Source organism: Caretta caretta, chromosome 13 (assembly GCF_965140235.1).
Source record: "Caretta caretta isolate rCarCar2 chromosome 13, rCarCar1.hap1, whole genome shotgun sequence".
In the NCBI taxonomy this organism is placed as follows: Eukaryota; Metazoa; Chordata; order Testudines; family Cheloniidae; genus Caretta; species Caretta caretta.
Genome location: NC_134218.1, coordinates 39,076,816 through 39,095,300, shown reverse-complemented (window position 1 = coordinate 39,095,300; position 18,485 = coordinate 39,076,816). Strand labels below are relative to the sequence as shown.

General features: G+C 70.6%; 2 protein-coding genes across 2 annotated transcripts; both read right to left on the bottom strand.

Moving 5' to 3' along the window:
• Positions 1 to 957: 957 nt before the first annotated feature.
• HAUS4 (HAUS augmin like complex subunit 4) lies at positions 958 to 4,097 on the bottom strand. Its single transcript, XM_075118972.1, has 10 exons — positions 3,948 to 4,097; positions 3,318 to 3,378; positions 3,107 to 3,249; positions 2,901 to 3,032; positions 2,168 to 2,308; positions 1,986 to 2,082; positions 1,769 to 1,914; positions 1,554 to 1,684; positions 1,268 to 1,336; positions 958 to 1,198 (listed from the first exon to the last, which is right to left on the bottom strand). Exons 2-10 carry the CDS (start codon positions 3,370 to 3,372, stop codon positions 1,015 to 1,017), a joined length of 1,098 nt encoding a protein of 365 aa, XP_074975073.1. The 5' UTR covers positions 3,373 to 3,378; positions 3,948 to 4,097; the 3' UTR covers positions 958 to 1,014.
• Positions 4,098 to 4,661: 564 nt separating this feature from the next.
• On the bottom strand, positions 4,662 to 18,141 carry C13H14orf93 (chromosome 13 C14orf93 homolog). Its single transcript, XM_048820145.2, has 7 exons — positions 18,050 to 18,141; positions 12,890 to 13,512; positions 11,218 to 11,475; positions 11,076 to 11,137; positions 10,694 to 10,797; positions 8,167 to 8,279; positions 4,662 to 5,735 (listed from the first exon to the last, which is right to left on the bottom strand). The coding sequence occupies exons 2-7, from the start codon at positions 13,445 to 13,447 to the stop codon at positions 5,328 to 5,330; spliced, it is 1,503 nt and encodes a 500-aa protein (XP_048676102.1). The 5' UTR covers positions 13,448 to 13,512; positions 18,050 to 18,141; the 3' UTR covers positions 4,662 to 5,327.
• Positions 18,142 to 18,485: the final 344 nt, after the last annotated feature.

Below are 18,485 nucleotides of genomic sequence, written 5' to 3'. Positions count from 1 at the left end.
TGGTCGCCCCTTCTCCCCGCGGAGCAGGCCCCGGCTTTGCCATCTCTCCTCGCATGGAGCCCGCTCCAGCCCCTGCAGCCTGGTTCTGGCCTTTCTCCCAGTGCCCTGGATCTGTGCGTGCGGGATGCCAGGGGTGGGCACTGGGGTTTCCTGTCTCGTTCTCTCTCCTAAGGCGCCGGGAGCTTTTCCGAGGGCGGCTGCGCAGCGAGCGGCTGTTTGCCAGATCTCTCGCAGGGGCGGAGCAGGGATTGGGGTCCCAGGGCGCGTCACTGGGCACTTCTCGCCGCTGAATTTCCTCGCCTGTTGTGGTGCCAGCCGAGCTCCGAGACCCCTGGAGTCCCTCCCTCGCTGGCGGCTCTGCACTGAACTAGCTGGGGGACCCCTGCCAGCCCTGGGACCCCTCTCCCCTCCAAACCCCCCATTCTCCCCCTTTAGACCTAGCTTCTCCCCAGCCACTGGGCCAGGAGAGACCTTCCCCCGCCCCCACTCACTGAGCTAGGAGCCCTTGGGGAGGGACCGTGGCCCAGGCTCCCTGCCCCTCCCATGGATCCAGAGGGCAGATTTCCCTTCTCCCAGCCCGTGGGGCCCTTTGCTAGAGTTTCACCAGGCACTGAACTGCAGCCCGGTCCTGGCACTGCCAGGACAAACGGGCATCACAGGGGATAGTGTGCTACAGTGATGGGTGCTGGGAGCCACTGGCTAAGAGCAGGGGGGCCAGGGAGCCAGGACACCTGGGTTCCACACTGGCTTGGGGAGGGTCGGGGGGTCCCTCAGTCAGAGCTGGGGGCAGGACTCCTTGGTTCCATGCTGGCTCAGGGAGGGGTGCGGGGTCTAGCAGACAGTGGGGGCTGGTATCAGGACTCCTGGGTTCTACGTTGGCTCGGGGCGGGGAGCAGGATCTAGCAGGCACAGGGGGTGGGGGGCCGTGACGCAGGAAGGATGCCAAGCGCACCGAGCCAGGGGATCCATTGCCATGTTTATTTGAGCCCCGGAAAGTGGGGCCCGAGCCCCCCGTCAGTGACAGCCCTTGTTGAATTCCTGCAGGGCCCAGCGCTTGTTCTCGATGCTCCCGCACAGCTGGGCGTACTCCTGCACCAGCCCCTCGAACTCGGGCCCCAGGCTCTCGTAGGCGGCCAGGATCTTCCGAGCCGTGGCCAGCTCCTGCTCCTGCTGCTGCATGGCGCCCTGCAGGCTGGCCCTGGGGAGAGGGGAGGGGTGAGTGCTAGCCGGGGCCCCCACCCGCTGCCCCACCGGAACCCCACCGTACCTGATGGCCCGATGCACCTCCACCTTCTCCGGCGAGTAGGTGTCCACCAGCACGCTCAGCTCCTCCAGCCTGCGGAGACAGCGCACGGCAGAGAGCCCTGAGCCGGCACCCCACAACTCCCCCAACTTCGTCCTCGGGGCCACTGGGGCTGGGCAAGTCACCGCCGAGCCACAGCCAGCGAGCCGGCCCCGGCTCCCGTGTCCCCGCCGAGCCCCAAACCTCCCAGCTGCCGATGAGCTCGGACCCCAGCCCGCCCGGAGGGTGACCTGTGCCCGGCCGCACTCACCGGATCTTGAGGAACATGGCGCTGCACTTCACCTCCAGGTAGTGGGTGTTGAGGCGGTCCAGCGCAGCCTGGGAGCCGAGCCGGTGCTCCTGGGCCAGGCGCTGCAGCAGGCCCAGGCAGTGCAGGAGAACCTGGGGGAGAGAGGGGCTGAGCGGCTCAGAGGGGCGGCCCCGCCCCACCCCGCCCCGCCCCACCCCTCCCGGCCCGGCCCATACCTGCGGGTAGGCGGCTCTCTGCCTCTCCAGCAGCCCCATGAGGTCCCGGCACCGGCTCCGGGCTGCCTGCCGGCGCCGCTGCTCCGCGGCCAGCCCCTCGGCCAGGGTGCAGAGCATGGCGCAGCGCGCCGTCTCCCCCGCGCGGTCTGCGGGAACAGGGGTCAGAGCGGCTCCCTCCTCCTGACCCTGGGCCCGCCCCCGCCCCACGCCCACTCACCACTCTCGGGCCGGTGGTAGCCCAGCAGGGCTAGCCCCTTGCGCCGCAGCCGCTCCTCAATCTCCTGGGGGAGGTGCTGCTGCAGCCGCGCCAGGTCCTGCACCGCGGAGGGCAGACAGAGAGAGGGCTCAGCTCCCGGGCGCCAGGGTCCCTCCCCTCCCTGTCCAGAAGAGCTGGGTTACCTGGCTCGGGGGCAGCAGCGCCAGCAGGTCAGGGGCCCCCAGGCCCAGCAGGGGGGGCCGGGAGCCACGCAGCGAAGGGCCTGGCTCCAGGATGCGGCTCAGCTCCCCCAGCAGCAGCCGCTGCTCCAGCGTCTCCAGGATCTGGGGGGAAGGAAACGGGTCAGGGAGTGTGGGGACACCGCCCCCCGTTCCCCAAACACTGCCCACCCCCAGCTAACCCCTCCCCCACCCCGTGACCCCCAGCTCTTCCCCACCCCCTCATACCCAGGGACTTCCCTATCCCCTTTGCCTTCCCTGCACCCCTGAGCCCCCAAACCCCTCCCCCTCCAATCCCTCCCCATCCCCTGAGTCCCCAAGCCTCTCCCCCTCGTCCCTCCCTTCCCCTGAGCCCCCAAACTCCTCCCCCTCTGCCCAATCCCTCCCCATCCCCTGAACTCCCAAGCCCCTCCCTCTCTCCCTCCCCCATCCGAGACCCCAAACCCCTTCCCCCTCTCCCCAATCCCTCCCCCATCCCGAGCCCCCAAGTCCCTCCTCAATCCCTCCCCCATCCCGAGCCCCGAAGCCCATCACCCTCTCCCCAATCCCTCCACCATGTCCCCCATTCTTGAGCCCCCAAACCCGTCTCCCATGCCCCCCCTACCCCATAGCCCCACTCTTCCTGAGCCTGAATCCCAGCCCAGCGCCCAATCCCTGCTCTGTTGTCACCGAGCCCCCCAGTTCTCCCCCAGTGCACCTTCCTGTCCGGCAGGGCAGGGCTGGCGTCCTCCATGCCAGCTCCCTGCTCCATCAGTGCCTCCTGCAGGAGCCGGTGCAGGGCCTCCCAGCGCAGCCAAGCTGCCCGACGCAGCTGCAGCTCCTTCCCCGCCTGCAGGGGGTGAGAAGAGGGTGAGCGGGGTGCAGCAGGGCAGCCACCCTCCCTCAGGGCGTCCCCACACATACCTGCTCTAGCTGGCGGGCCAGGGGGGCGCTGAGCCCGCTGAGGTCCAGATAGGGGGTCAGGCCGAGCAGCAGATTGGTCAAGCCAGGGTGGGCACTCGCATCCTCCTCCGTTAGCTGGCATGGGGGCAGGCAGGCACCGCCAGCTGTGGGGAGACACAGTGAGGGGGAGCAAGGGGCACCCCCCACCCAGCCTGGCCCCTCCCGCACTTACCTGGGCCCAGCAGCTCAGCACCCACGTCCTCCGGCACCCTGGTCGGCACAGCCATCACCCGCTGCAAGAGACGCGTGGGCTCAGTGGGGCCTCATCCCGGCCCCCCTCTTGGGTGCCCCCAGACCTACCAGTCAGCCAGGGGGCACCCAGCCTATGCCGAGCTGGGCCCCCAGGGGTAGGGGGCAGCCCATGCCCAGCTCCCACTGCAGTAGGGTAGGACCCCTGAAGGCCTGCCACCATGGTGGGGGGGCCTTCCACGGACACCCCCTTCAAAGAGCGCCCAGGCCAGCGCTCCTCCCCCCGGGCATCGCCCCTCCCCCAGCCATCGCCCCTCCCCCAGCCCCCTCCGGGCTCGCCCCCTCCCCGGGCATCGCCCCTCCCCCAGCCCCCTCCGGGCTCGCCGCCCCCCCGGGCATCGCCCCTCCCCCAGCCCCTTCCGGGCTCGCCCCCCCCCGGGCATCGGCCCTCCCCCAGCCCCTTCCGGGCCAGCGCTCCTCCCCCCAGGCATCGCCCCCCCCAGCCCCTTCCGGGCTCGCCCCCCCCCGGCCCCTTCCGGCTCCCCGACAGCGTCCCTCCTGCGCTGGCGGGGTCGGACCGCGGTGAGAACAGGCTCGGGGGGACCGAGCTCACCCTTCAAGAGGGGGCGCGGGTACGTCACGGTGCAGCCTCGTTTCCCGCCTTTTCTCCCGTCCTCGCTCTGCCGGGGGGCGGGTTCCACGGCCTGGGCGCGTGGCGAGCTGCGGGAGGGCGGGGCCGGCAGCCAATGGGAGCGCCGGGGGGCGGGGCTGCGAGAGGGCGGGGTAGCGTCGAGGGCGGGGCGGGGCTAGCTCTGGCCCCCTCCCGCCCACAGCGCGTGGTGCTCTCCGCCCCTTCCGCCCTCCGGAGTTGTTCACTCTGACCCCTACTGAGGGACCCGACAGGGCTGCCGTTACCCTCACCTGCCCTTCCCCCAGCCAGCCATGGGCTCTGCCCCTTCCTGAGCCCAGAGTGAGGGCATATCCCCTGCAATGGTGGGGGATGGGGGGCAGAGGGAGGCCTGTTTGGGACCAGTAATATATTCAAATGTCTGATATGCATATGCTAATTTTGCCCAGGTGGGGTATTCTGAGAGCAGGGAGGGGGCACAGAACGGACAAGCCCAGTGTCTGCCAGGTTAAGGGCCCAAGCTGGGCCTGACCTCAGACACCCCCCAGAACACCCCTCTGAACCCCAAAACCTGTCAGGAGAAAACCCAGGCATCCTCACCCCCACCCCAACCACCCACCCCCAGCGGCAGAGAACCCAGGCATCCTGGCATAGAGAAGCAGTAAAGACTGCAGCGAAAGGAGACACTGACGCGGAGTGTGAGAGTGAAAAGGCCTCATATTTCAGGGGACTCCCCCCTTGTCACTGTGCCCCCTCGGCCTCCTGCCCGCCAAGTACCTGGGGGCAAATCCCCATTTCCGGGCCCCCCCAGTCTTTTGTCCTCTTCCACCATGAGATCAGGCCCAGTGGGGCTGGGGAGGGCCTGTTCCCTTTCCCCATAGTGGCCATCTTGTGTGCAGGGCGGCCATCTTGGATGTGGGGCGGCCATCTTGGCTCCCCCATTTTGTCCCCCAAGTTCTCATCCGTCTCCACCTTGAGGTTAGTGAAGGGGATGGGTGGGGAGGAGCACTCCAAACCTGTGCCCCCCCAGTCAGCAGTGGCCATTTTGGCTCGCTTATCCTCCCCATGGGGTCCTTGACAGCACTGAGGTGGGGGGGACGTCGCAGCTCCTCCCCCTCACAGCCCACCGGTGGTATCTTGTTGGGAGGCAACCATGCTGAATGTGGGGCAGCCATCTTGGATGCGTAGCAGCCATCTTGGCTTGCTCATCTCTCTCTACCTTGATGCCCCATTTCCTGTCCCCATTCCCCCAGAGTCCTCCAGCAGCCATCTATGGTCCCTCAACATGCTCCACATTGAGCCCACGTCGGGAGGGTCGCCGGCCCCCCGTGGCGGCCATCTTGGGTGTGGGGCGCCTGTCCTGGCTCACTCGTCCTTCTCCACCTTGATCTCAAGGAAGGGGCGGAGGTCAGGGCAGAAGTCCTTGTGGGGTGGGGGGAAAGGGGCAAGGCCGGAGCCCTCCCCCTCTTCGCGGTCCTGGAAGTGGGGGTCGTAGAGGTGGGGGGGCAGGAGCTGGGCTTCAGCCGAGGGCAGGCGCTCAGAGGGCGGCCCATAGACCCGGTTGGCCTTGGCGCCGTGCTTGGCGTTGATGTCCAGGCGGTAGCAGAGCTGGGTGAGGGGGGTGGCACGGAAGCGGGGGGGCCGGGCCACCCACACCCCCGGTTCACTCGGGCTGTCCTCCTCGTCCGACATGAGCTCCTCCGTCACGCCCCGCCACAGCCGCTGCTCCTCAGGGCCCAGCAGCCGTGCCACGCCCGCCCGGTTGGCAAAGAGCTGGGGGGCGAGCCGGGGGTCAGCCCCGCCGTGCCGCGAGGGGTCCCGGCCCCACCCCTGCCACAGCCATGCCGCTGCCCAATCACACCCCGCACATGGCCCCACCTCCTGCTATTCACAACCCCCTGCCCGGCTCCAGCATAACCCCGATCCGCCTGCTGTGCCTCCCGCAGGGCCCGGCCCCTTGCTGTGCACAACACCCACCCCTCCTGCCATGCACCTCTCATGGCCCTGCGCCCCCCCATGCCCCACCCCCCGCCCTACGCTCCCTACGGCCTCCCTCGCCTCCCCTGCGCCCTCCATGGCCCCACCCCCCTGCCCTACGCTCCCTACGGCCTCCCCCGCCTCTCCTGCGCTCACCATGGCCCCACCCCCCTGCCCTACGCTCCCTACGGCCTCCCCCGCCTCCCCTGCGCCCTCCATGGCCCCACCCCCCTGCCCTACGCTCCCTACGGCCTCCCCCGCCTCCCCTGCGCCCTCCATGGCCCCACCCCCCGCCCTACGCTCCCTACGGCCTCCCTCGCCTCCCCTGCGCCCTCCATGGCCCCACCCCCCTGCCCTACGCTCCCTACGGCCTCCCCCGCCTCCCCTGTGCCCCCCCCATGGCCCCACCCCCCTGCCCTACGCTCCCTACGGCCTCCCCCGCCTCCCCTGCGCTCTCCATGGCCCCACCCCCCTGCCCTACGCTCCCTACGGCCTCCCTCGCCTCCCCTGCGCCCCCCATAGCCCCACCCCCCTGCCCTACGCTCCCTACGGCCTCCCCCGCCTCCCCTGCGCCCTCCATGGCCCCACCCCCCTGCCCTACGCTCCCTACGGCCTCCCCCGCCTCTCCTGCGCTCACCATGGCCCCACCCCCCTGCCCTACGCTCCCTACGGCCTCCCCCGCCTCCCCTGCGCCCTCCATGGCCCCACCCCCCTGCCCTACGCTCCCTACGGCCTCCCCCGCCTCCCCTGCGCCCTCCATGGCCCCACCCCCCTGCCCTACGCTCCCTACGGCCTCCCCCGCCTCCCCTGCGCCCTCCATGGCCCCACCCCCCTGCCCTACGCTCCCTACGGCCTCCCCCGCCTCTCCTGCGCTCACCATGGCCCCACCCCCCTGCCCTACGCTCCCTACGGCCTCCCCCGCCTCTCCTGCGCTCACCATGGCCCCACCCCCCTGCCCTACGCTCCCTACGGCCTCCCCCGCCTCTCCTGCGCTCACCATGGCCCCACCCCCCTGCCCTACGCTCCCTACGGCCTCCCCCGCCTCTCCTGCGCTCACCATGGCCCCACCCCCCTGCCCTACGCTCCCTACGGCCTCCCCCGCCTCCCCTGCGCCCCCCCATGCCCCACCCCCCGCCCTACGCTCCCTACGGCCTCCCTCGCCTCCCCTGCGCCCTCCATGGCCCCACCCCCCTGCCCTACGCTCCCTACGGCCTCCCCCGCCTCCCCTGCGCCCTCCATGGCCCCACCCCCCTGCCCTACGCTCCCTACGGCCTCCCCCGCCTCCCCTGCGCCCCCCCCATGGCCCCACCCCCCTGCCCTACGCTCCCTACGGCCTCCCCCGCCTCCCCTGCGCCCTCCATGGCCCCACCCCCCTGCCCTACGCTCCCTACGGCCTCCCCCGCCTCCCCTGCGCCCCCCCCATGGCCCCACCCCCCTGCCCTACGCTCCCTACGGCCTCCCCCGCCTCTCCTGCGCTCTCCATGGCCCCACCCCCCTGCCCTACGCTCCCTACGGCCTCCCTCGCCTCCCCTGCGCCCTCCATGGCCCCACCCCCCTGCCCTACGCTCCCTACGGCCTCCCCCGCCTCCCCTGCGCCCCCCCCATGGCCCCACCCCCCTGCCCTACGCTCCCTACGGCCTCCCCCGCCTCCCCTGCGCCCTCCATGGCCCCACCCCCCTGCCCTACGCTCCCTACGGCCTCCCCCGCCTCCCCTGCGCCCTCCATGGCCCCACCCCCCTGCCCTACGCTCCCTACGGCCTCCCCCGCCTCCCCTGCGCCCTCCATGGCCCCACCCCCCTGCCCTACGCTCCCTACGGCCTCCCCCGCCTCTCCTGCGCCCTCCCCATGGCCCCACCCCCCTGCCCTACGCTCCCTACGGCCTCCCTCGCCTCCCCTGCGCCCTCCATGGCCCCACCCCCCTGCCCTACGCTCCCTACGGCCTCCCCCGCCTCCCCTGCGCCCTCCATGGCCCCACCCCCCTGCCCTAGGCTTCCTACAGCCCCCACACCTGCCCTGCGCCCCCCATAGCCCCACCCCCCTGCCCTAGGCTTCCTACAGCCCCCACACCTGCCCTGCGCCCCCCATGGCCCAGGCCCCCCTGCCCTGCGCCCCCCGTAGCCCCATCTCCCTGCCCTAAGCTCCCTACAGCCCCCCCGTGCCTGCCCTGCGCCCCCCATGGCCCCACCCCCCTGCCACATCCGATACCCCACCATGCCAGGCCCCTCACCCGGTAGCGCCGGCTCCGCAGTTTCTTCTCCTCCTTTTCCTTCAGCCCCTTGAAGGGGTTCAGGGAGTTGCGATACTCACGGCGCTTGGTCAGGAAGTACGCCACGCAGGCACCTGGGCATGACAGGGCTCGGTCGGCAGCAGCCAAGGGCACCGAGGGGCCAGGGGTCGGGCAGGAAGCGCCAAGGGGCACAGAGAGGGGCCAGGGGTCGGGCAGGAAGCGCCAAGGGGCACAGAGAGGGGCCAGGGGTCGGGCAGGAAGCGCCTAGGGGCACCGAGGGGCCAGGGGTCGGGCAGGAAGCGCCGAGGGGCACAGAGAGGGGCCAGGGGTCGGGCAGGAAGCGCCAAGGGGCACAGAGAGGGGCCAGGGGTCGGGCAGGAAGCGCCTAGGGGCACCGAGGGGCCAGGGGTCGGGCAGGAAGCACCTAGGGGCACCGAGGGGCCAGGGGTCGGGCAGGAAGCACCTAGGGGCACCGAGGGGCCAGGGGTCGGGCAGGAAGCGCCTAGGGGCACAGAGAGGGGTCAGGGGTCGGGCAGGAAGCGCCAAGGGCACCGAGGGGCCAGGGGTCGGGCAGGAAGCGCCTAGGGGCACCGAGGGGCCAGGGGTCGGGCAGGAAGCGCCTAGGGGCACAGAGAGGGGTCAGGGGTCGGGCAGGAAGCGCCAAGGGGCACAGAGAGGGGCCGGGGTCGGGCAGGAAGCGCCAAGGGGCACAGAGAGGGGCCAGGGGTCGGGCAGGAAGCGCCAAGGGGCACAGAGAGGGGCCAGGGGTCGGGCAGGAAGCGCCTAGGGGCACCGAGGGGCCAGGGGTCGGGCAGGAAGCACCTAGGGGCACCGAGGGGCCAGGGGTCGGGCAGGAAGCGCCTAGGGGCACAGAGAGGGGTCAGGGGTCGGGCAGGAAGCGCCAAGGGGCACAGAGAGGGGCCAGGGGTCGGGCAGGAAGCGCCTGGGGCACAGAGAGAGGCCAGGGGTCGGGCAGGAAGCGCCAGGGGCACCGAGGGGCCAGGGGTCGGGCAGGAAGCGCCAAGGGGCACCGAGGGGCCAGGGGTCGGGCAGGAAGCGCCAAGGGGCACAGAGAGGGGCCAGGGGTCGGGCAGGAAGCGCCAAGGGGCACAGAGAGGGGCCAGGGGTCGGGCAGGAAGCGCCAAGGGCACCGAGGGGCCAGGGGTCGGGCAGGAAGCGCCAAGGGGCACAGAGAAGGGCCAGGGGTCGGGCAGGAAGCGCCAAGGGGCACAGAGAGGGGCCAGGGGTCGGTCAGGAAGCGCCAAGGGCACCGAGGGGTCAGGGGTCGGGCAGGAAGCGCCAAGGGGCACAGAGAGGGGTCAGGGGTCGGGCAGGAAGCGCCAAGGGGCACAGAGAGGGGTCAGGGGTCGGGCAGGAAGCGCCTAGGGGCACAGAGAGGGGTCAGGGGTCGGGCAGGAAGCGCCAAGGGGCACAGAGAGGGGCCAGGGGTCGGGCAGGAAGCGCCAAGGGGCACAGAGAGGGGTCAGGGGTCGGGCAGGAAGCGCCTAGGGGCACAGAAAGGGGCCAGGGGTCGGGCAGGAAGCGCCTAGGGGCACAGAGAGGGGCCAGGGGTCGGGCAGGAAGCGCCTAGGGGCACAGAGAGGGGTCAGGGGTCGGGCAGGAAGCGCCTAGGGGCACAGAGAGGGGCCAGGGGTCGGGCAGGAAGCGCCAAGGGGCACAGAGAGGGGCCAGGGGTCGGGCAGGAAGCGCCAAGGGGCACAGAGAGGGGCCAGGGGTCGGGCAGGAAGCGCCAAGGGGCACAGAGAGGGGTCAGGGGTCGGGCAGGAAGCGCCAAGGGGCACAGAGAGGGGTCAGGGGTCGGGCAGGAAGCGCCTAGGGGCACAGAGAGGGGTCAGGGGTCGGGCAGGAAGCGCCTAGGGGCACAGAGAGGGGCCAGGGGTCGGGCAGGAAGCGCCTAGGGGCACAGAGAGGGGCCAGGGGTCGGGCAGGAAGCGCCAAGGGGCACAGAGAGGGGCCAGGGGTCGGGCAGGAAGCGCCAAGGGGCACAGAGAGGGGTCAGGGGTCGGGCAGGAAGCGCCTAGGGGCACAGAGAGGGGTCAGGGGTCGGGCAGGAAGCGCCTAGGGGCACAGAGAGGGGTCAGGGGTCGGGCAGGAAGCGCCTAGGGGCACAGAAAGGGGCCAGGGGTCGGGCAGGAAGCGCCAAGGGGCACAGAGAGGGGTCAGGGGTCGGGCAGGAAGCGCCAAGGGGCACCGAGGGGCCAGGGGTCGGTCAGGAAGCGCCTAGGGGCACAGAGAGGGGTCAGGGGTCGGGCAGGAAGCGCCAAGGGGCACCGAGGGGCCAGGGGTCGGTCAGGAAGCGCCTAGGGGCACAGAGAGGGGTCAGGGGTCGGTCAGGAAGCGCCTAGGGGCACAGAGAGGGGTCAGGGGTTGGGCAGGAAGCGCCTAGGGGCACAGAAAGGGGTCAGGGGTCGGGCAGGAAGCGCCAAGGGGCACAGAGAGGGGTCAGGGGTTGGGCAGGAAGCATGTTTAGGGGCACGGGGGGGGCAAGGTGTAAACACGCACTCACCCTTTAGCTCCTTGTCAGTGTAGTTATGCTGACTCGTCACCAGTTCGTGCCTCAGTTTCTCCAACAGGAATTTCACCACCCCAATGTTCCAGGAAGACTTGATGCTGCCAAGGTGGCAGAAGGGAGGGCGAGAGTCATGCCAAAGCCCCCCATCCCACTGCCAGACAGGTCTAGAGGTTAGAGTGTGGGGCTGGGAGCCAGGACTCCTGGGTTCTATCCCAGCTCTGGGAGTGGAGGGGGCCTAGTGGATAGAGCAGAGTGGAGAGCAATCCAGGACTCCTGGATTCTCTCCCTGGCTCTAGGAGGTGGGTGGGCCTAGTGGTTATAGTGGAGCGGGAGGGGCATGCCAGGACTCCTGGGTTCATTGCGGGGAGGGACTCACCTTTCAGAGCCATTGAATCTCCTCTGGTTGGTGATGTTGTTGTGCACGTTGTGGACGAGTTTCTGTGGGGCAGACAGTGAGTCACTGGGGTGAGGGGTCCCCGAGCCGCCCCCCTCCGCCAGCCCGGCCAGCCTCCACTCACCGACAGCACCAGGTCCCTCTTGCGCCGGGAGTTCTTGGGCCCACTGCCCCGGCTGCGGCAGGGGCCACTGGTGAACCCCAGGGAGAACCGGGGCTCCCCTGGGCTGCCATTCTCCAGGGCCGTGCAGGGGGGTGGCTCCTCGGAACCCGAGGGCGAGGGTTCCCCCACGGGCTGGGGGGAAGGGGAGGGGGTGGTGGGGAAAGCCGGGACCACCACTCGCTGAAGAGGGTCCTCCAGGGGGGGCTGCTCCTCCAGCACCTGGGGGAGAAATGCATCAGCCCTGATGGTGCCCCTCACTCCCGACCCGCAGCCCCCTGGGCCCTCCCCACAGCCCCGCGGTGCCCCTCACTCCCGACCCGCAGCCCCCTGGGCCCTCCCCACAGCCCAGCGGTGCCCCTCACTCCCGACCCGCAGCCCCCTGGGCCCCCCCCACAGCCCCGCGGTGCCCCTCACTCCCGACCCGCAGCCCCCTGGGCCCTCCCCACAGCCCCGCGGTGCCCCTCACTCCCGACCCGCAGCCCCCTGGGCCCTCCCCACAGCCCCGCGGTGCCCCTCACTCCCGACCCGCAGCCCCCTGCGCCCTCCCCACAGCCCCGCGGTGCCCCTCACTCCCGACCCGCAGCCCCCTGGGCCCCCCCCACAGCCCCGCGGTGCCCCTCACTCCCGACCCGCAGCCCCCTGGGCCCCCCCCACAGCCCCGCGGTGCCCCTCACTCCCGACCCGCAGCCCCCTGGGCCCCCCCCACAGCCCCGCGGTGCCCCTCACTCCCGACCCGCAGCCCCCTGGGCCCCCCCCACAGCCCCGCGGTGCCCCTCACTCCCGACCCGCAGCCCCCTGGGCCCCCCCCACAGCCCCGCGGTGCCCCTCACTCCCGACCCGCAGCCCCCTGGGCCCCCCCCACAGCCCCGCGGTGCCCCTCACTCCCGACCCGCAGCCCCCTGGGCCCTCCCCACAGCCCCGCGGTGCCCCTCACTCCCGACCCGCAGCCCCCTGCGCCCTCCCCACAGCCCCGCGGTGCCCCTCACTCCCGACCCGCAGCCCCCTGCGCCCTCCCCACAGCCCCGCGGTGCCCCTCACTCCCGACCCGCAGCCCCCTGGGCCCTCCCCACAGCCCCGCGGTGCCCCTCACTCCCGACCCGCAGCCCCCTGGGCCCTCCCCACAGCCCCGCGGTGCCCCTCACTCCCGACCCGCAGCCCCCTGGGCCCCCCCCACAGCCCCGCGGTGCCCCTCACTCCCGACCCGCAGCCCCCTGGGCCCCCCCCACAGCCCCGCGGTGCCCCTCACTCCCGACCCGCAGCCCCCTGGGCCCTCCCCACAGCCCCGCGGTGCCCCTCACTCCCGACCCGCAGCCCCCTGCGCCCTCCCCACAGCCCCGCGGTGCCCCTCACTCCCGACCCGCAGCCCCCTGCGCCCTCCCCACAGCCCCGCGGTGCCCCTCACTCCCGACCCGCAGCCCCCTGGGCTCTCCCCACAGCCCCGCGGTGCCCCTCACTCCCGATCCGCAGCACTGGTATTGCCCTTCAAGCCTGTGTCCTGGGCACCAAGTGGGGGTTGGCGTGACTCCCACAATGCATCACTGCCAAGCAGCTCTTGGACAGGAGCCAGCTGTTCCCGGCCAGGGGGGGCTAAGCTACACCATGGCAGGGCGCAGTGGGTCTGTGGCTCACACACCCCACCCAGTCCCGAGTCTCCAGGCTGCACAGGTGAGAAACCCAGGCGTCCGGGAGGTTCTGTTGCTGCCCCTAGCTGCCTCAGCTCCTCGATCACCCCTTGGACGCTGCTCCCCAAGCCTTCAGCCTCCACCTCCTCCTCGGGCTCCTCGGCCACCGTCGGGCAGGGGCTGGCCTTGACGGTCGGGGGCGCCCCCCTCCGCAGCCCCCCCACCTCCTCCTCCAGCCGCCGCAGGGCCTGGTTGTTGGCCTTTGCCAGGGCCAGGGCGGCCTCGGCCAGCCCCACGGCCTTGTCCAGGCGCTGGTAAATGACGTGCAGCAGCTGCTCGGAGCTCTGCACTGCCAGCCCGTGGCCCGAGACACTGATGGGGGCACAGGGGGCTGGGGGTGTACCACCCCCCCCCTCTGCCCCCGGCTCCCGCTTGCAGGCACAGCAGCAGGCCGTGGCCTCCTGGGCACCGGGGGGTGAGAAGAGGATGGTGGCGCTGAAGGACATGGCGAGCCCAAGGGTTTGTGGGAGCTTCCCGCTCAGCACCCCCAGTGCGGGCATCCAGGGCATGGGCGCACCCGGGGGCGGCTCCCAGAGCCCATGGCTCCCCTGGGCGGGGGTGAGCGCTGCAGGGGCTGAGGGGAGGGAAAGTCAAGGAAAATATAACCTCTGGGGGGGGGGGGGGGCTGTGGGAAGGGGTTGGCATGACCCAGGGGTGGGTGGCTGTGGGGGGGTGACCCAAGGGGGGTGGCTGTAAGGGTGGGGTTAGCATGATGGGGGGACAGCTGTCGGGGGGTTAGTGGCTGCGAGGGGGGGGGTTGCATGACAGGGGGGTGGCTGTGAGGGGGGTGATGGCTGTGAGGGCAGGGTTGGCTTGATCCCGGGGGAGGGTGGCTGTGAGGGAGGGTTGGTGTGGCCCTGGGGGAATGAGGCTGTGAGGGGGGGGTGTGGCATGACCCAAGGGGGTGAGTGGCTGTGAGGGGGGGTGTGGGGCATGACCCAGGGGGATGGGTGCCGGGGGGGGAGTTGGTGTGACCAGGTGGGGGCCTTGGCTGCAAGGGGAGCTTGACGGCTGTGAGGCAGGGGGTGCCGTAGCCTAGACATCAGTGGCCATGAGGGCCAGGGAGTTGGCATGACCCAGGATGTGGGAAGGAGGTTGGCACCTGATCTGGGATGGGGAAGGGGGTTGGCCGGACCCGGGATGGGGGAAGGGGGTTGGCCGGACCCGGGATGGGGGAAGGGGGTTGGCGCTTGACCCGGGATGGGGGAAGGGGGTTGGCCGGACCCGGGATGGGGGAAGGGGGTTGGCGCTTGACCCGGGATGGGGGAAGGGGGTTGGCCTGACCCAGAAGTGGGTGACCCTTGAAGCTGATGTGAGACAGGCTGGGGACTGGAACGAGGCCAGGCTTGAAGTGGTTTCCATTATATCTAGGGTTGCAGGTTGGGTCAATGGCTCTCAGCCTCCCACTGTACAGATTGCTCCATTGCCACTGGCCACGGGGCTGGGGCGGGTGGGTGGCATGACAGAGGGCCGGGGGGCTGGTTGGCGTGATGGAGGGCTGGGGGGGGTTGGTGTGACACGTGGTCAGGGGTGGGTTGGCGTGATGTGGGGCCGGGTTGGCTTCATGCTGGCCGGGAGTGTTGGCGTGACGTAGGTCTGGGGGGTGGTTGGCGTGATGGATGGCCGGGGGTGGGTTGGCATGATGGAGGGCCGGGGGCAGGTTGGCGTGATGGAGGGCCGGGGGCAGGTTGGCGTGACATGGGGCCCAGTTGGCTTCATGCAGGCCGGGGTGGGGGTTGGTGTGATGGAGGGCCCGGGGGGGGGTGGTTGGCGTGATGGAGGGCTGAGGGTGGGTTGGCGTGATGTAGGTCTGCGGGGGTGGTTGGCGTGGTGGAAGGCTGAGGGTGGGTTGGCATGACATGGGGCCCGGTTGGCTTCATGCAGGCCGGGGGGGGGCTGACGTGACGTAGGTCTGGGGGGTGGCTGGCGTGATGCAGGGCCTGGGGGGGTTGGCATGACATGGGTCCCAGTTGGCTTCATGCAGGCCGGGGCGGGGGTTGGCGTGATGGAGGGCCGGGGGCAGGTTGGCATGACATGGGGCCCAGTTGGCTTCATGCAGGCCGGGGCGGGGGTTGGTGTGATGGAGGGCCCGGGGGGGGGTGGTTGGCGTGATGTAGGTCTGCGGGGGGGCTGGCGTGACGTAGGTCTGGGGGGGTTGGCGTGATGCAGGCCGGGGGGGCTGACGTGACGTAGGTCTGGGGGGGTTGGCGTGATGCGGGCCTGGGGGGGTTGGCGTGACGTAGGTCTGGGGGGGTTGGCGTGATGCAGGGCCTGGGGGGGTTGGCGTGATGTAGGTCTGGGGGGGTTGGCGTGATGCAGGGCCTGGGGGGGGGCTGGCGTGACGTAGGTCTGGGGGGGGGCTGGCGTGATGTGGGGCGAGGAGTCCTCTGGGACCCTCATTTCCATAAATGCTAATGAGGCCCCTCCCTGCCCGGGCCGTTGGTTGTTTACTTGGGGCCCAGCGGTTTAGAATCCCGGCCTGCCCAACGTTCCACGCCCTGTGTGCAGCGCGGGGGCGGGGCGGGGGCGATGGGAGGAGGGAGCGAGCGCCGGGGCCGTGTACAAAGCGCCGCGTCCCCTCGCCACCAACGCTCTCATTGGCTAGCGCGGGAGAAGCCCGAAGTAGCCGATTGGCTGTGAGCCGGCTGTCTCTAGGCCGGGCAGAAGGGAGGGGGGTTCTGAGAGCAAAGATGGGAGAAGGGGACCCTCAAGGGGGACTTTGATGTTGGGCCCTTTTCATGGCCACGCCGTAGCCATCTAGGATTTCGGGGCTGCCCCCTCAACAGATGATCCCCAGACTTGGTCACGCCAACCACCCCCCACCTCCTGTCAGGTCACGCCAACCTCTGTCATGGCCACCCAGCCTGGGTCACACCAACCACCCCCCACCTCCTGTCAGGTCACGCCAACCTCTGTCATGGCCACCCAGCCTGGGTCACGCCAACCACCCCCCACCTCCTGTCAGGTCACGCCAACCTCTGCCATGGCCACCCCAGCCTGGGTCACGCCAACCACCCCCCACCTCCTGTCAGGTCACGCCAACCTCTGCCATGGCCACCCAGCCTGGGTCACGCCAACCACCCCCCACCTCCTGTCAGGTCACGCCAACCTCTGTCATGGCCACCCCAGCCTGGGTCACGCCAACCACCCCCCACCTCCTGTCAGGTCACGCCAACCTCTGCCATGGCCACCCAGCCTGGGTCACGCCAACCACCCCCCACCTCCTGTCAGGTCACGCCAACCTCTGCCATGGCCACCCAGCCTGGGTCACGCCAACCACCCCCCCACCTCCTGTCAGGTCACGCCAACCTCTGTCATGGCCACCCCAGCCTGGGTCACGCCAACCACCCCCCACCTCCTGTCAGGTCACGCCAACCTCTGCCATGGCCACCCAGCCTGGGTCACGCCAACCACCCCCCCACCTCCTGTCAGGTCACGCCAACCTCTGTCATGGCCACCCCAGCCTGGGTCACGCCAACCACCCCCCACCTCCTGTCAGGTCACGCCAACCTCTGTCATGGCCACCCCAGCCTGGGTCACGCCAACCACCCCCCCACCTCCTGTCAGGTCACGCCAACCTCTGTCATGGCCACCCCAGCCTGGGTCACGCCAACCACCCCCCACCTCCTGTCAGGTCACGCCAACCTCTGCCATGGCCACCCAGCCTGGGTCACGCCAACCACCCCCCACCTCCTGTCAGGTCACGCCAACCTCTGTCATGGCCACCCCAGCCTGGGTCACGCCAACCACCCCCCACCTCCTGTCAGGTCACGCCAACCTCTGTCATGGCCACCCCAGCCTGGGTCACGCCAACCACCCCCCCACCTCCTGTCAGGTCACGCCAACCTCTGTCATGGCCACCCCAGCCTGGGTCACGCCAACCACCCCCCACCTCCTGTCAGGTCACGCCAACCTCTGTCATGGCCACCCCAGCCTGGGTCACGCCAACCACCCCCCACCTCCTGTCAGGTCACGCCAACCTCTGTCATGGCCACCCCAGCCTGGGTCACGCCAACCACCCCCCACCTCCTGTCAGGTCACGCCAACCTCTGTCATGGCCACCCCAGCCTGGGTCACGCCAACCACCCCCCACCTCCTGTCTGGTCACGCCAACCTCTGTCATGGCCACCCCAGCCTGGGTCACGCCAACCACCCCCCCACCTCCTGTCAGGTCACGCCAACCTCTGTCATGGCCACCCCAGCCTGGGTCACGCCAACCACCCCCCACCTCCTGTCTGGTCACGCCAACCTCTGTCATGGCTGCCCACGCATGGTCCTCCTCCCCATCCATCCTCCCCACGCCTGGCCAGTGATGCTAGAACGTTTTTAAAAGTGGGGGGTTGAAAGCCAACCCTGTGCAGCCCACCCCCACGCTGAGGCTGGGAGCACTCCCTGCACCCATTCCTATGCACACGGCCCTTCTCCCCCCCCCCCCACACCGGACTTCTCCACCGCTCCCCTCCCCGTCCGTCCCTCCCCAGGCTGGGCCTTCTCCACCCCTCCCCTCCCGATTCGTCCCTCCCCACACCAGGCCTTCTCCACCCCCTCCCCTTCCTTCCCCACACCGGCCTTCTCCCCTGGGGCCTTCTCCCCTGGGTGCGTGTACATCTCTCCTCCTCTCTGTCCTCCCACCCGCAAGAGCTGTGCAACCGAATCCTGCTCCCCCACAAATATCTACCCACCCCCCTCCAGGCCCTTCCCTGCCCACCCCCCCACCGCATCTATCCCCCTCCCCTGTCCAGCCCCCCCACATCATCCCCCCTCCCCATCCATCCCCCTGCATCTATTCTCCTCCCCCTCCAGCCCCCCCCGCATGTATTCCCCTCCCCCATCCAGCTGCCCCTCCCCGTCCAGCCCCCCTGCATCTATTTCCCCTCACCCTCAACCCCCCTGCATCTATCTATTCCCCACTCGCTCCCAACCAGCCACCCCTCCCCCATCCAGCCGCATCCCATGTACCTATCCCCCCCAGCCCCCCACCAGCCGCCCCCTCTGGATTGCACACGGCCCTGCCCCAGGCCGCCTCTTTGCACGTGTGCCCAGGCCAGGCAGCACAGGGGGGTGGGGTGGGGGGCCCGGCCTGGCCCCCCAGCGCCCCAGGTAAAGGATACAGGAAGGTCGCGGGCGGCTCTTTGTATTCGTGTGTGTGCACCAGGGGACGTGGGCCACATGCCGCCCCCCCACCCGCTCTGATTGGCCGGGGCACTGCACACGCCCGCCCAGCTTCCCCCCCAGCTGCACACGCCCGCCCTCAGCACACACCGCTCCCCCGGCTGTTCCCACCCCTCAACCCCCCCCGCTGCTCCCACCCCCCCAGCTGCACACGCCCACCCTCAGCACACTGCTCCCCCGGCTGTTCCCACCCCTCAACACCCCCCAGCTGCTCCCACCCCCCCAGCTGCACACACCCGCCCTCAGCACACACCGCTCCCCCGGCTGTTCCCACCCCTCAACCCCCCCCGCTGCTCCCACCCCCCCAGCTGCACACGCCCGCCCTCAGCACACTGCTCCCCTGGCTGCTCCCACCCCTCAACCCCCCCCGCTGCT